This window comes from Nuphar pumila, chromosome 17 (assembly GCF_984573655.1).
Source record: "Nuphar pumila chromosome 17, dmNupPumi1.hap1.1, whole genome shotgun sequence".
Taxonomy (NCBI): Eukaryota; Viridiplantae; Streptophyta; class Magnoliopsida; order Nymphaeales; family Nymphaeaceae; genus Nuphar; species Nuphar pumila.
Window position 1 is genome coordinate 72,482,808 of NC_143265.1, and position 17,802 is coordinate 72,500,609.

Below are 17,802 nucleotides of genomic sequence, written 5' to 3' on the forward strand. Positions count from 1 at the left end.
CCTCTCTCTGCCATCAAAACTCAAAGAAGCGCCTGAGGATTCTCTCGACTCCTTTCTCTGAATATTCTCACTGAAAATTATATCTCGGATTTTCAAAAGTTTCAACTTCTTCAGGCCAAACGAACTGCTCACCGCAGTTACCGTCACACCCCAACTCTCGGATAAAGAGGAGAGTAGAATGAAAGCTTTTACCTCATCATCGAAATTGATGCTCACCAAACTCAACTGGCTCGTGATAGTGTTGAACTCATTGATATGATCGGTCATAGAAGCACCCTCAGTCATCTTCATATTGAACAACCGCTACATCAGATACACTTTGTTAGAGAAGGATGACTTCTCGTACATGTTTGATAGGGCTGCCATCAAATCCACCATCGTTCTCTCATTCGCAATGTTAAACGCAACATTGCAAGACAGTGTGAGGCGAATCATACCTAGGGCTTGCCGATCCAACAACTCTCATTCATCTTCTTCATCGTTTTTTATTTCTTTCCCGATAGGAGCTAATATAGTTTCTTCTGATACAGCAGATCCTTGATCTGCATCTTCTAGAAACTGAAATCCTTATTGTTGAACCGATCGATCTTTATCATTCCCTCTTTCATTCTTGCTTCGACGAACGTGGCTCTGATACTAGTTGTTAGGAAAACTGCAAGCAAGAAACAACCAAAGGAAACAATAAACAAGAACGATCAAACAAAACACAACAAGGGCACACAGATTTATGTGGAAAAACCTCCCCTCAAATCTGAGAGAGAGTAAAAACCATGACCGCCTAGAGGAAAACTGATGTGGACTCGGTACGCACCGATCCACGATCCGAGCTCCAAACGGATCTCAAAATTGCGCGGAAGCTTTTCACTAAAATGAGTCCAAATAAGACTCTAGAAAACAAGATTTTTGGGACCCATACACTCTGTTTCAACAGAGGCAGTCCAAAGGAAAGTTGTGTGCGACTCATGCATCTTTCCAACAAATCCAAAAGCATTGGATTCAGATTAAGAATGTCTGCTCCATGGACTCAAAACCGGGATTGATAGTCAAATCTGTGACACGCTCTCCGGGTTCGGTGGATATCCTGTTTGAAGAGGGTTTTGACTCCTCAGATGATGAAGTTTGCAAAAACTCCCAACAGATGAACTGAAGGTATGATTCAGACCTTTGTAGAAAGCTATAGATCATAATTTTTGAGCAATTTTACATGCCTCTACTGAATTTTAAAGATCCCTGATGATCTAATTGTTAACTAGCCTAACCTGATAAAGGGAAACAGTTGGCCACATGAATCACCTCAGATTCGGGCATACAAATGAGGGTTTCAAAAGAAACCCTGAACTTCACTATGGTGTGGATGGATGTTAGCTAACCAGATTAACTTTCAGATTTCAATTTCACACCATACATAGTCAGATATTCGAAAATTAAGCAGTCATACACAAAATGCTATAACAATGAATATTATATTCAAACCTAAGACAAGTATAGAAAAATAGATTTTTCAAGCTACTTGCAGGCTGAATCGATTAAAATTGAAAACATAAAAAATTTAGATCTTTGTTTTAGCTTTCAATAGAATCAAACATATCAAATTTTTATGGAGTAAATCGTGAGAAATCCCCAAAATACGGAACACTGTTCATAGTATTCTGGAAGGGACAGGGTCTGACAAATTTTGTTTGACTGACTGTTTGATAGAGAATTTCTGAGACCTTGCCAGCCGAATCAGACCGCAACCTCAATAATAATGTTTTAGGCTCGTGTCTTAGCTTTCTAGGAAGCCCAAGAACACCGGAATAGGACTAGTATCTTAGCAGTTACATTCAATTCTTTAGAGTTATCTCTGACAACTCTAGAACCGAGAATCTAATTTTTGTAACAGAAAAACAAAATGGACAAATCCCAATATTCAGAATCACAAGAGGATTGAAAATCAATTTTAGAACATAAAAATGCTTCTAATATTCATGCAATCACTCAGGAACAAGTTGTAGCTTTGAACAATATCAGAAATATTAAGATCTAACAAGTTACACTAATGAAACACCAAATAAAACTTGTTATCTTTTTGTAGGCCACGTTGGTATATTGCGGTATAGCAGCAAACTCCAGCCGAATCACTTGAGCAACAGGATGTTGCAAACCTTCTCACACTCTATCATCCATGAACAATTGCAACCACAACCAGCCACTAGGCGAATTTACAACAACAAGGGATTCAACCCCGAATCGAGTTTCGCTCTTCGACAAAATCCTTCACAAAAATCCTTGATGTCATCAATAGGCAACTTGTCATGGACTTTGTCGACTTAACCGTGCTGAATCAGGCCAAGTGGTAAAAAGTACACTTGTAGAACATGATCTTAGCTTTCCAACAAACTAAATATCATGCAATTTGGGTCAGTATCTAGGGAGATACAGCCAAAATAGTAGAACTGTCTTCAACCTTCAAACCTTTCTTCTCCACTCCATTTTCGGATTTTTTTTTCTTTTCTCAAAACAATAACCACCAGCACATGGTCGACCCCCATGAGGGTCTTAAACTCTCAAGATGGTGCAACGATGATGACACCCACTTTCTCCAATCACACACAAGGAAGGTCTTCTTCCAAGTTTGCCACCCACTTAGCCTAATGCATGTGTGGGGTTTGAAAAAGAGCAATCATTATGTCTTCCAACAACCCTTTTGACTTACTATGATCAAACCACATTCAAATGAATGCTATTAATGTCCAACCAAGGTGGCTCCATCTATGGTTTGGGTTGAAATGGATCTTGAATAAGATCCAAGATCCAAATGGTGCTTTGCATCTGAAAACCCTTCACGACATTGGGTTTCTAAATTAGATAAAAAAGAAAACTACCCTGAGTACCCCATACTCCCTCTAGTGCCGCAAAACAATCCTAGAGGGCACTAGAGAATCTGGCAAGAAATAAAAAAAATAAAAAAATATTTAATACGACTCCTTAATATGACAAAATAGAATCGAAAAAGAAAATTACAATCTCTGAGAAAATAAATGCAACATAAATCAGAATTTGAAATGTGATATTCAATATAGATTTGGGTTGACAGAGATCCAATTGGACCCAGATAGTCCTGTATGATTGGATCTATCATGGATATCACCAAAAGGAAAAGGAAAACCATGCATGTTGACAACCATCTGTAAAGAGAAGTGAATTGCTCGTGCGATAAGCAATGACATCATGCTCATGAAACCAAATCTCCACAATAATAACGAGAATGCATCAGCGAACAGGTGAAACGAAAAAGACCCAACTCTGATTTAGTGACTTCATCAAATGCTCAAGAGCATGAATCAATCTGATCTTAGCATGCTTTGGATCATCAGCTGCATTCCTAAGGGATGCAAGGAGAAACACCAAATCTAATATAGAATGTTCTCAGATAAATGCAAAGGAAAAAGGTTGAGATTTGGGATATTTAACCATATAAATACCAGCATGCTTCACTCCCATAGTAGATCAACAAACAGGTTGTGAAGACGATCTTTCAAGCTCAACTAGCTTCAACTATGCAAAAATAGATAGATTAGAACTAAATGAAAATTCAAAAGGAATATTCAGATCCCACATCTGATGGCATACTCATCATTCTGTTTTTTCAGACAGGAAAAAATGCTGGTTAGAGAATGGCACATTTCAGAGATTGACAGAACCGATTGATCACAACTTTGACGAGGCATGAGAACTACCAAAATGAAAGGTGACCACTGCTGCAATTTCAATCGACAATACAAACCGGAAGTGTTCTCAAAGTTTCATGACTGAGATACATCCAAGTAACAAATTCAAAGCAGTGTTGGAAAGACTAGAGACAAAACAGTAGTTTCACTACAATTGTAACTAGATCATTAAAAAGAGAAAGGTAAGCAACTCCAGAAAGATGGAAGACAGAGCAACAGTTTTCACCACCATGATTGTAAGGATGCGTTTGGAGGAATCATATTACAATGTTTTAACATTCAACACATTTTTTCACATGTTTGGCTATAATATTTTCAGGAAAGTTAAAAATGAACGAACGCCCATCAATACAGTGAATAAGGCTCATTATGAGCCGTTCATTTTAAACCATTCAGATGCTGTCCATCCGAAACACTAACGACATCGGGAAAAAAAAGTGGGGCCCATCCAAGTGATGGGCATCTCATTCGTACAGGTTTGGATGCCATTCATCTTGAGATCAACAGCATCCAAAGGAGCTCTGATGGTATTGCTGTCAGAGCTCAGTCTGACCCTGATCCCATCTCCTTAAAATAGGAAACTATCCATTCCTTTTTTTCTTTAAATTCCTTGAATTTTGAAAGTAGCTGTTCCATTTCCTAACCTCTTAATCATTTTGATTTTGTTGAATATGCTAAACCTGCAGCTGCGGGAAGTTATCTCACAGCAGGATAATTGAAGGCGGGCATAAAACACCACAAGAAATAATAAAATGAATTTTTGGTCAAAAAGTTTGTCCAAGCATGAAAGAATGCTATTACAAGATATGAGAACAAAGGAAGAAAAGGTTCCTAACCAGAGTAAAGATTGTTCACCCATAGCTTTTGCATGAAACAAGGATTATTTTTTCTTTTGGATGGTGCAGATGAAGTAGACTGATTTGTGAGAAAACAAAGGTAAGATAGCAAATCATTATTTCTTTTTAAATGCACGGTAGTTTAAGAAAACTTCATATGTTTTGTACAATCTGCTTAGCTCTTAGATTTCATAGGAAAACTGGATTCATTCATGCGGCAGGGATGTCGGGACAGTGCAGAATACACAAGATCAGATGGAGTAATACACATTAAGTTACTGCAGAGCACATTCAAAGGGAAAAGGAGCACAATACTGACAATAATGCCACCCAAGCAGAGAAGGAAGACAATCACAAATTTAACAAGTCATTCAATAAAGTAACAATCAGCATTTCTTATCAGATCCCTCCTGTATAACTGAAACCATCTGTCTAATCCAAAAGTGTGGAATAGAAACTAATGAATTCAATCAATTCAACATAAAACTCCTCAATGCCAATGGCTCGTAGTCCTAATTTTCAGCAATTAGGCCTAATTGCTTTCCACAAAATTAGCATTTCAGAACAGAAAATTTCAAATGATTATCTAAGTACGCATGCATGTGGATAACCAAAAACAACCAAATCAAAGGCTTACAGTTACAGCTAACTTTCACAATGAAATGTAAGTCTGTTCCCAAGTATAAATTCATTGTGCGAGCTGTTGATACACTGAGTTAGTTTCAATCTCACCCAAGTATATCTGCTTATCACTGCTGCATGAGCCAATGATGGGCTCGGTAGGGTGAAAAACAGTCTCATTTACTGAGCCATTGTGACCTGGAAGCTTATACAAGATGCGGCGCGAAGTTGTATCCCAAATATATACCATTCGATCAGCACTACCAGCTGTGACCTTGCTTCCATCAGGAGACCAGCTACATTTCAGTAAGTTCTTCTCAAAGTTATGCTGGTGCCCAGATAAAAACTTGACACAGCGATTTTGTGGGGCATATGGGCGCATATCCCAAATTCTTAACGAGCAGTCCATGGAATTAGTGAGAAGATAAGAACCATCAGGACTCAGTTGCATGCCCGTGATCATATCCGTGTGCCCCTGAAGGGTCATGTTGACCTCATTTCTACGCAAATCCCATATTTTAACCACGTTGTCAATTCCACCCGTAAAAATCTTATCAGACGCATCGGAGAAGCCGACTGCCGTGATCTGGTATTTATCTGGAAACGTTTGCAGGGCTCCTCTTTGCCTGAGGTCCCAAAGCTTGGCAGTGCCATCATCGGATCCGCTAACAACAAGAGGCGGACCTCTTCGCGAAGGGCAACATGAGTTCACAAAAGAGGAGTGCTCGGACATCTTCTTGATCTGCTTCCCTGTCTCCACATCCCACGCCCTCAGCGTCTTATCAGGACTTGCAGATATTATCTGGCTACCATCCGTCGTCCACTGAAGGTCCAAGATCGCATTCCTGTGACCTTTCAGGACCATAAAGTTCTTGCAATCCTCTTGAACATGCCAAAGAAATATTTCTTTATCGTGAGACCCAGATGCAATCACCGTTCCAGAAGGGTTGAATTTCATGGTGTAGATGGCGCTGTGGTGGCCGGTCAGCAACATGATCGGCGATTCCAAGCTCGACTTCCGTTGTTGTTTTCCGGGTACTGGGCCTTCTCTTGGTGCTGATACTTGGCCAGAGGCATAGGGAGAAACAGTCCATTCCATCCCTGGCCTCTGTGCCACAACCATGGCATTGCCTCCTTCTCTTGGCACACCAAGCATCTTTGTATACTGTTTCTCTTGCAGAAAAGCCTGGAACTAGTTTCAACACTAGTCCTGAATGAGGAATAAGATTTACTTTTTAACACCAAAGATATGCAAAAACAGCATACTGCCGTAGAGAAAGCATTTTTTTAAGAGATGGAAACAATCCTGGACATAGTTGAATCAAGGAGAGCTTTCACCCCGTTTCTCACCAAAATTCAGCGACTTATGAGCTACACGACCAATAAGCCAGCATGTGTAATGATCAGAACCATTTCTTTCTACACAAATAATATTCACGGCTTCAAAAACCTTAGATTTCCTTTACTCCGACGGTAAAAGAACGATCAGTACCAAAAATCACCGGCAAATATGCGAAAACGGTGATCTCCGTGATGTGTTTATTGCTACCAATCTCGAGATATTTTTACAAAATTTGGGGCTAAGCGTCCCTCCACCATGGTTGTGTGTGTGTGTGTGTGTGTGAGAGAGAGAGAGAGAGAGAGAGAGAGAGAGAGAGAGAGAGAGAGAGGCGTCACCTACAACGCAACTGAGACCACCGGCCGGTACTGTCACCGGAAAACGCCTTCAAGCAGGCGTGGCGTCGGGCCGTCGGAGACGCTAGGGTTTTTCCCCAAAGAAAGAGGGGCGCAGTGCTTCGAGGGCGTAGACACAAATATCGGCGAAAATCTCTCGATTTTATCGTATGGTTTTAAAACCCGATATGATTCTGAGAAAAATGTCGCATTTTTTTTAAATGTTAGACATTTTGAAAAGTGAAAACAGCGTGTTTTTGTCATGGTCACGTTATTAATGCAATATTTGCATTTCTTGTATACTTTTTATATTTTAAATGCTTTTATACATATCGGTTTATGTCTGGTGCAAACGATTGCCCTACAATCTAGTTTGAGTCTCAAGATGCAAGTTGTTTTGGCACAATAGTGTTTGGCATGCTCCAATTCAGTATGAATTGACTCTTGGATTATATTGGGTTCGACCAAAAAACATATTTTTATAAGTTGAAAAAATCAATGGTTTTTTTTTACCAAAAAAAACAAATTAATGCATTCTTGAATTTTGGATCATCACAAAAACATGTATACATCTCAAAGTGTTAGATGTGAGAAAAAAAACACAAACAAACTATTTGCTAGGTACACACTAATGTAGAAAGAGATGAGTGTATCATGAAACACCTCAAAGTGTTTTTGATGATATATATCAGGCATTTTTTTCGCCAGATCAGTGGTGAAAAACCATTTAGTAGTGGTTGCGATGGCCGCTAAATGGTCATTTTTTGCCTGGACCTTCAGCGGCGGCACCATCAGATACAACTGATGGAGAAGTATCTGGATAAATTTTTGTCTAATGATAAAAAAATACTTGAGGAATACATTTCTTGAAAAATTAAGCAAGTAAATTCTTTGCTTGTTAATGGTATCCTAAATTGCTTATTACATGTGATGAAACCAACCACATGGTTCAATAAAAAGAACAAGTCAATAGAGTAATTGAATGAGCACTTGCATAAATATAAAGATAGAGAGCATCTCAAAACATGTAATCTTTAGGATGAGTTTTATATAGAACTCTTAATATTTCAGGAAAGAGCAGTTTTTGAAAGAAAGAAATACCTAGATAAACTAAATATTTAAATATGTAAGATTAAAGTGAAGAAAAAAGCCTTAAAAATAGAAAAGCTTCAAAACTAAACACTTAAATATGTAATCTCTCCTTGCTCCGTAGGTTATGTCCCCAAGCTCATAAGAAGTCAACTTGTGAGGTGTCTGCTCATTAGTTTGAAAAAAAAAGGGGGGTAAGCCCCCAAAAGTTTTACGCTGTCAGGACAGTGAGGATAAGTATGAGAGGCAGATCCAGCGCGGCTACGGCTAGGTCTAGGGGTGGCAAAATCTGACCCGACCCTGCCAATCCGCTTCTTAGTTGGGTTCGGGTTTGGCTTAAACAGATTCGTGTCATAAATGGGTTGACCCGCTAAATGGGTCGGGTTTGTGCTAGGGGTATGCCAACCCGCCAACCCGGCTGACCCGTTTAATAAACGGGTTAGGAAGGTGAGTCAACCCGTTTTCCCAAACCTGACCCATCAACCCGCCCATCAACCCGTTTACCTGACCCGACCTGCCCACCAACCCGTTTACTCGAACCCAACCCGCCAACCCATTTACCTGAACCCCACCCGACAACCCGCCTGCCCGTTAACCCGATCCGACTAGTTTATTAAACAGGCTAATCGTGTCGCGTTGGGTTACTCGTTTAATAAATGGGTCAGGTTCATGTTTGCCACAGCCCACTCGTTTAATAAATGGGTCAGATTCGTGTTGAGGTATGCTGACCCATCAACCCATTTACCTGAACCCGACACGATTGCCACTCCTAGCTAGGGATGGCAGTGGACCGGGGGAAAGCGGGGCCCCGCCCCGCCTCGCCCCGTTTGGACCGGGGATGAAGGGTATGAAACGGGGATGGAGGCGGGGACGAAGGTTAAAATCCATCCCTGTCCGGGGGTGGAGGCGGGGATGGACTGGCACGTTCTCCCGCCCCGGCCCATCCCCGCCCCGGCCCCGGCCCATCCCCATCCCGGCCCCGCCCCGCCCTATCCCCGCCCCCAACCCTTTATATTTTTACTGTTTACTAACCCTAATTTCCTAACCCTGGAGCCGCCGAGCCGGGTTGTCGCCTCTTCCCCTTCCCCATCCGCATTATCATTGTAGCCGGGCCGTCGCAGGGGGAGCCCTCCACCGTTGGCCGTCGCAGGGCCGTCGCCGATCTCCGACTCGTCCTCGACGACGCTTGGGTGCGAATGCACACCAAGAAGCTTCGGCAGTACGTCGCTAACTACGAGCGCATGGCGTGGAGCGAGGTCGTGGCGACCATGGCGGAGATGCCGGTGGTGATCGATGCCGAAAGCGCGAGGCGGGCTTTCAGGCGGTTCAACTCCGCCTTCGAGGAGGCATACCGGGTGCAGACTGCGTCGATTGTGGTGGAGGACATGAAACGGGGATGAAGGCGGAAACGGGGACGGGGCGGGGGTGGAGGACATGAAACGGGGATGAAGGCAGGGGTGGAGGATAAAATTTTGAGACGGGGCGGGGGTGGAAACCTTGTCCCTCGCCCCGCCTCACTGCCATCCCTACTCCTAGCTAGTCTATGATCTTGGGGTGATTTCTTAGCGCCAATATATATATATATATAGTTAGTTATAGTCCTGTCATGATATTGGTGTGACAATTGACAAATATAAGGTCATTATATTTTTTAGAGGAGTTGAATTTCTTTATGTGTTCTCTCTTAGGTCGATTCAGCTCCCTGTAACTGGTATTCCGGCTGCAACCCTCCATTTTTTCTTCTTCCTTGGATCCGAGGCATTCTTCCCATTTTTTTAGAATGAAAAAAAAAATGAGAGACCTTCTCTCTGTTCAGCTCAACCGGCCGGACTGGTTCCCTACCGGTGGGTATTCTGGCAACAACCTAGAGAGAGAAAACAAGTCTTGAGGTTGATTCAGCTCTCTGGAACAAGTATTCTGTCTGCAACCTCCACATTTTTCCTCTTCCTTGGACCCGAGGCATTCTCCCCATTTTTTAGAATGGAAAAAAAATGAGAGAACCTTCTCTCTGTTGATTCAGCTCAACCGGTAGAGAGAGAAAGTTCTCTTTTTGTTTCTGTAAAAGGGTAAAATGAGGAGGCATTCTTCTTAATTTTTTTATTATAAAGAATGGTGTGATACACACGTGCACATGCATGTATACACACATACGCACCATTTGGTGCATTTTTTTTAGGTTTTTTATGGTATAACAAAGAGCTTAATAAAGATAAGGCATTAAACATTGATAGTCCTCCGAATAAATGATATCAATATCCAAGTTTTTTCTTATTCCTAAAATAATTAGGAAGAAAAGTCTATGCTTAATAAAAATCAAATGGTTAAATGAAAACTAATAGACCCAAGGGGTTTGGAGCAGTGGTGTGTGGGTGGAGGGCGCTTGGCCGGTAGGCATGCCGTCAGGGTTCCATTCTCACTGGTGTCACCTATTGTGTTGTGTGGAAACAAGGCAACTCCCTAGAGGCGAGGTGAGGGGTGCGCCATGAGTTTGGATCTGGTGTCACCTTTGGAGATAGTGACCGTAAGTACGGCAGGCATAGCCAGTGCAATCAGATCTTTGAGGGTGGTTTTAATGTTCCTATGGAAAAAATATTAAATACTAACTAAAGAAACAGTACTTAAATCTAGGGGTGGCAATCGGGTCGGGTTGGCAGGTTGGCCGGTCGGGTTGGCGGGTTGGCGTGTCAGCATACCTCAACCCGAACCCGACCCGTTTATTAAACGGGTCGGCTGTGGCAAACACGAACCCGACCCGTTTAATAAACGGGTAACCCAACACGACCCGCCAACCCATTTAATAAATGGGTTGGGTCGGGTAAACATGTTTTCAGGTTGGCGGGTCGGGTTGGCGGGTTGACGGATCGGGTTGGCAGGTAGGCGGGTTGGCGGGTCGGGTTGACGGGTTGGCGGGTCGGGTTGGCGGGTTGACCCACCCGCCTAACCCGTTTATTAAACGGGTCAGCCGGGTTGGCATACCCCCAACCCGAACCCAACCTGTTTAATAAACGGGTTGCGCGGGTCGACCCGTTTATTAAACGGGTTGGCTTCAGCCCAACCCGAACCCGCCTAAGAGGCGGGTTGGCGGATCGTGTCAGAAATTGCCACCCCTACTTAAATCACTCATCTTCCTAACCCTCCTAAAATGCCCGGCTGTCAACAGGTAGGGTGTATCGGGTATGGCCCCAAAAAACTGAGGCCCATATAAAAACTTAATGGTACGAGCTTGTTCTCTTAAACCCGACCGGTTCCGATCTAGGTATGTTCATAATGATAAAGAGTCGGGTCAAATACCCTACCTGGTGAAAAAATGATTTATTCGGATATCAGATCCAACCCAACCCAACCCGGTGAAAGAATATATTTTTACATCTTCATTCCAACCTGACCCTTAATAAGCTTATCTGGGTCTGGATTTAAGAATTCAGAATAATAATCTGATCAAATATGGTTTCCTTGATGTCTGACCCGAGTAATACCTGAACCTGATTGTTATTTTATATGGGCGGATCAGGCTTGATTTGACCCGACCCTGATCCGATGACAGCCCTACCAAACAGTTGCAATTGAGCCAAAAAAAAATGCAATAAATGAATTCTATGTCTTCAAACAAAGTGGGACAATATGTAAGCCAAACTTAGCTCCTATATGCCACGTATAAGATACTTAGTAAATGAATTTTATGTCTTCAAACAAATTGCGTCAATATGGAAGATATGTTGGGAAAAATAGTGTGCGCCTAAATATGTTTAATCACACATTAGGCCTTTACCATGCGATTTCATAGGGTTGGGTCTTGTGATATCTTATATAGTATAGTTTTGTTACGTGCTCTTATTTATTAATTTTGAATTTTATGATGAGCTAAATTGAAAAATAGACCTTAAAGTGGTTACAATTAGGTTATGATCCCCAATTCATATATAGTAGTTATTCTTTTTCTCCATCATAATCAAGAGAAAATTGTTTCTCTCTCATTAGGTTTAGAGAAAAAGACAAGTCCACGTATAGAGGTTCTGAAAGATCATATCCATTAAAGACCTATCGGAGCACCAATGGATTTAGGTATGCTTCCACATCAAGATTTTGTGTATATTCTTTTCAATGATTTAGCACAAACAAGATTAATGATCTATTTAGTTTTTTTTTTTGATTCAAAATCCAACAATTGATATTAGAGCGGCTTCTTCCTGTTGAATCGTTGCAATATTCAATTTTAATATATATTTTATGATTTTTTAGTTGGTAACGATGATATGCTATGATCGGTATTAGGACACAAGCGGAGGAGGGCCGATTAGCTCTTCTAGCACTGTTAGGATGTGCCTGAATGCAGAGAGAGCCGATCGACCCTTCTCTTAGGATTTTCAGATGGGCGAGAGGGCCAGTCAACCCTCTCTCTTCTGAATACTGAATCGTCGTCGGTCAACAAGGGGTTCATTGCTTTTTAGTGAGTCGGATGGGAGGCCCTTCCCCTTTGGATGGACCGAACGGGGGCCCTTCTCCCTTCAGAAGGTCGATCGGGAGGGCTGATCAGTCCTCCCCCATTTTTCTCTTGTTTACTGGGAAGATGTCGCCATCCAGACCACAATTCGAATGGCCGAAGGGCTTTTACCCTTTCTTGGTTTGCCGTATGGGGGTGTCATCCAATTGGTTTGCTGGATGGGGGCTTGCTGATCAGATCATCGAACGACGGGAGGGAGAATGCCCATTCAGACCCGAGTTCGCAGGCATCCAGGGTCGATTTTGGCCATCGTCGGATGCACTCAATTCCCTGACCACCCAGGGCCATTCTTAGTTGTCTTTGATTTTTGGGTTTTGGTCCTCTGTCGGATCAAGCATGTTCATCGACATTCCGGGTCGGATTCAGCCATCATCAGCATCTTTCGAGGGCCGGTGGCAGTTTGCATATGGTTTGACCCTCTGTTGATGGGATTCAGCTGTTGGTTCCAGAGCAATTCGACTGTCAGTCCTAGACCGGTTCGGCCATTAGGGTCGAGACAGTTTGGCAGCCTTCAGCTGGTTCAGTTGGCTGGGCTTGTTCAGCCATCAGTGTTGGGCTGGTTTGGTCATCTGTTCAGGATCGATTCAACCCTGTACCATGCTGGTTGTAGCTCTCATTAGCGACCCAAGCCGGGTTTGGCTCCCAGTTGGGGTCGAGCTGGCTTAGGTCTCATTCAGAGATGGAGGTCGATGACCCGGTTCAATCCCCATTTAGTTGTGGGGTTGAATTGAGTTAGGCAGTGCCACTATGCAGGTCAGGCCTGGTTAGACCCGACCCGATAGCACAGGTCTATACTCGGCTATGGTGTAGTTGGGTCTGACCCATGCCGTGTCAGGCCAGCTTTTGACCCACCGATGGGTTTGGCCCGATCCCATGGGTCAGACCCTTGCATGTGCCTTGTAATAATAAAAATAAATAAAAAAATTTACGAGAACTTTATTATTAAATTCAAGGCCATTTAGTATGCATTATGGGTCTCTTTAGAGGGTTATCTTCGGTTATTTTTTGGCCCTATACGGATTATAGTTATACTTTTTTTGTTCATATGTATGTATTAACATATTTGAATCTTGGTACTCTTTTCAGAATAAGGGTTCGATATTCTAATCGAGTTGATTAAAATAATATGTTACTAAATTAACCTCTCTTGTGTAGATTGACTCGTTTGAAATATTGAGATGTTTATATATTTAAGGTTCATGCGAATAATGATCGACCCAAATAAAGATTACTATTTGGCCTAGCCCAAATATATATTTTCAGTAATAAATATGGGACAATTGTATGATTTTCTATGTGAATAACGAGTCGGTCCAAAGAAATGCTTGTTGTTTGATAGGATTAAATGTCCATGTTTGATTACTGTAATGAGAGTATCACTTATAAGTTGACATTTCTGTTCAAAAACTAAATGTCAATGTTGTGTTTGGTATCTTGTGATGGGGTTCACAATAGTTTAAATATGTTATTTTGTATTAATGCATGCAAATATGTATGATAATTATGAGCTTGTTTTATTCTTGATTCAGTTAATACTTCTGCTTCTATGATATCTACAAATATAAATTTGATCCCTATTTTGAGTGGTTCTAACTTCAAAAACTGAAAAGAGAATATTATGATTGTTCTCAAATATATGGATTTGGATCTTACACTTCAAGAGGATCAACCACCTGCTCTTACAGATAGGAGTTTCATTGTAGATAAAAGAAACTCTGAGTGGTGGGATTGATCCAATCATATGAGTCAAATCCTTCAAAGGCACTATGTCTGAAGAAGTTAATGTCAAAGGGTTCTTTGAGAAAATTGAAAAGCATTTTGCTAAAAACGAAAAGGCTGAGACAAACACCCTTCTTTCGAGTCTCATTTCAATGAGCTATAAAGGAAAATAGAACATTAGGGAGTATATTATGAAAATGACTCATCTTGCATTGAAACTAAATACACTAAAGTTGAAGTTATTTGAGGACTTACTCATGCACTTAGTTTTGATATTTCTTCCTTCACAATACAGTCAGTTTAAGATCAGTTATAACTGCTAGAAGGACAAATGAACTCTTAATGAACTCATTTCCCACTGTGTGCAAGAAGAGAAAATTATGAAGCAAGAAACAATATAAAGTGTTCACTTAGCAATAGCCTCAAAAGATCAATTTAAGAAAAAAAATAGAATAAGAAAGCTGCAGTGGACCCTCGATCACAAAAGAAACAAAAGATACATAAGGATCTAAAGTCCAGTTGTTTCTTTTGCAAAGGAGAGGGTCACATGAAGAACGACTGTACCAAATATCATGCTTGACGTGAAAAAAAAAGTACACTCTTTGCTTTGGTTTATTCTGAGGTTAATTTAACTTCTGTACCCAAACACACTTGGTGGATGAATTCTGGTGCTACCACTCACATAAGTGTGTTTATGTGGGCGATGGCAAATCAGTTAAAGTTGAGCCAATATGGACCTTCAGGTTATTGTTAAAGATTGGTAGTTATTTAGATTTAAAAGAAACATTCATTGTACTATCTTTTAGACAAAATTTGGTTTAGATTTCTACGTTAGATAAATCTAGTTATTCTTGTTTATTTAAAAATAGTCAATTTAAATTGTTTCTTGATTCAAATCTTATTAGAACTGGTTCTTTGTGATGCAAACTCGATATAGAATCTGATCCACGATATAAGATCCAAATGGATCTTAATACGCATGGAAGTAGTTACTACGAAGATTAGTCCAAACAGGACTCTGGAAAACATAATTTTTTGGGACCCGAGCACTCTGCTTCAACAGAGGCGGTCTGAAGGAGAAGGTTGTGCGACACACACCTTTCTAACGAATTTGAAACCAAAGGAATCAAACTTGAACTGTCTGATCCACGGGCGCGAAACTGGACCAATTAGACTGGTCTACAACAGACTGACTAAACACAACATGCAGTCGAATTGAGAGGGTTTTCGAACCCTTTGACGATAAAGTTTAAGAAAACTCCGAACAAAAGATTTCAAGGTCAAACCAAGATCTTTTTAACGAACTAAAGTTTGTATTTTTTGGGTATTCCTACAAGTCTCTATGAATTTTTGAATTCGCGATATAGTATGTTCTAACTGTTGAAAAATGCGGACGAAGGTTCTAAACATGCAATCAGACTAACATAGATTTTAAGCATTCAAATGATTGAATCAGGTAAATATTAGAATACCAATAAGATTTTGCAAGATGTTAGCTAACTAAATCAAGTTTCAGATTTATAAATTTTGCAAGGAATATCAGGATATTCGAGAAACACAAAAGCCTAGTCTAGATTCTAAAACATGAATTTTGTTTCACAACTTTGTGACAGATGCAAAAAAATCATGATTTTTGAGTAATTTACGAGATAATTAAACAAAAATAGTAAACATAAAAGTTATAGACTCACGTCTTAACTTTCTATAGAAATAAACTAATCAAGATTTCACGTAGAGAATTGAAAAATAACTGAGAAATATGGGTCACTATCAGACGTGTTCTGTACTGGATAGGTTACAGAAGTATTCTATCTATCCGAAACTTCACAATGATTTTTAAGGTCATAGATTATCGAATCATGCACAAACGTCAACAATAATATTGAAGGTCAGTGTCTTAGCTTTCCAGCAAGCTAAAGAACACCCAAATTTGACCAATATACAGGATGATACAGTCGATTTACTAGGGTCATATCAGACAACTCAAGTAATGAGAGATATGATTCATAACAGAAGCTGAGCTTAAGTAAACCAAGACTTACAGGAATTTAAAACTAGTTCGAGATCAACTATTAACATTAAAAAAGAACCTCAAAAATGTCTTTCATGAACTTTAAACAACAGTTCTTGCATGCAATTTAGCCAGAAATGAAATAAAAGAAAGCAACAACACAATGAAGTTCAAGATTGAACGATGTTATCTAATTGCAGTCAAATGACGGGGGTGCAGCTGTGAAGCAACAACCACCACCACAAGTTCACGAACAAGAGGAAGGTGTAGGCTTCTCGAATGTCCAGCAACTTCGAACAAGAACAAACACAACCCAGTTACACGTTCAATCTTCACCACCGAAGAGATGCTCAAATCCAAAACTCGAGTTTTCCTTCTCATAACAACTTGCAAACAATTTTTTTTTTAGACATCCAACCTCTCCACCATTTTTTATGCTGGGATTTAAGGGGCTCAAAAAGGAGCAAGGCTCCACATTGGCCACGTGAGAGGCAACCTCCCTTGAGGCCAATAAGAGAGCATATTATAAACAAATCTTAACTCTCATTGCACCTTAAGTTGGTCCAATGAAAATGCATATGAACAAGAGGCTCACCTCTCACTGAGCCATTGAGGTGCCACATCTTCTTGTACCAATGACTTTGCAATATTTAAAAAGGGTTATTATGACCCTCCAACAACCATTTGACTTTCTTAGTCAAATTGGGATTCAAATGAGGGTCAGGACTGTCCACTTGAAGTGGAGCCAAATGGATCCAACGTGGTTTGGATCTTAGGCAAGATCCAAACTTCCTATAATCTGGATCTTGCTAAAAAATGCATTAAAATAAAATACAAATAAAAAAATAAAAACTACCCGAATATCCCATACACCCTTCAGTGCCTTAAAATAATCCTACATGGCACTAAAACTATCCAGATCCATAGAATCTGATACCTAAAAAAAGAAAAAAATAACATAAATAAAATACATAAAAAGTCTAAATGATTCTGGACATACAAAATAGAATTAAATATATAAATACAATTTTTAAAAAACAAACAAAATATTCCAGAAATTGGAACATGATATTCAAAGTAGATCTGGGTACATGGAGATCCAATTGGACCCATATAGTCATGTACGATTTGATTTGCTGCAGATCGCATTCCGGATCGGATCGGATCTGATGAGTTGAAAATGAATCCAACTTTCCTTCAATGCGCGAATTTTCAGGATGCTCTGCATCACTTTGTCTGTGGTTGATAACCTATATTTGCTTAGTACTATTGCCTCATATAATAAAACCTTGCATTCAAGTTCACATGGTACAAAATGAAAATTAATAAATGAGAATTCTGCTTTATTATGACACAAACACTTAGGTCATATTTCTAAACAAAGAATTAAAAGGCTTATAACAAGTAAAATTCTTGATTCCATTGACTTTTAGGTTTGTGTTGAGTGTATAAAAAGGAAATGAACGAACACAAGAAAATTAGGTGCCAAAAGAAGAACACACGTCTTAGAACTAATTCATACAAATATTTATGAGTCATTTCTTATAGCTTCTTGGAATGATCAATAATATTTTATTACGTTTATAAACAACTATTCTCTTTATGAGTACCTGTATTTAATTTATAAAAAGTCTCAGTCCC

General features: G+C 40.3%; 1 protein-coding gene across 2 annotated transcripts; it reads right to left on the minus strand.

The window, feature by feature from the left end:
• Positions 1-4,809: 4,809 nt before the first annotated feature.
• LOC149812195 (uncharacterized) lies at positions 4,810-6,940 on the minus strand. Of its 2 annotated transcripts, none has more exons than XM_089992663.1 (2): positions 6,845-6,940; positions 4,810-6,377 (listed from the first exon to the last, which is right to left on the minus strand). In XM_089992663.1, exon 2 carries the CDS (start codon positions 6,321-6,323, stop codon positions 5,235-5,237), a length of 1,089 nt encoding a protein of 362 aa, XP_089848789.1. In that variant the 5' UTR covers positions 6,324-6,377; positions 6,845-6,940; the 3' UTR covers positions 4,810-5,234. The 2 variants fall into 2 exon arrangements, with proteins under 2 accessions (XP_089848789.1, XP_089848790.1); XM_089992664.1 differs by having other exon boundaries at positions 6,849-6,939.
• Between the last annotated feature and the right edge of the window lie 10,862 nt (positions 6,941-17,802).

What these genes read in the sequence shown, in the direction of transcription:
- LOC149812195 (XM_089992663.1), bottom strand. Translation starts at nt 6,323, where the DNA reads ATGCTTGGTGTGCCAAGAGAAGGAGGCAATGCCATGGTTGTGGCACAG.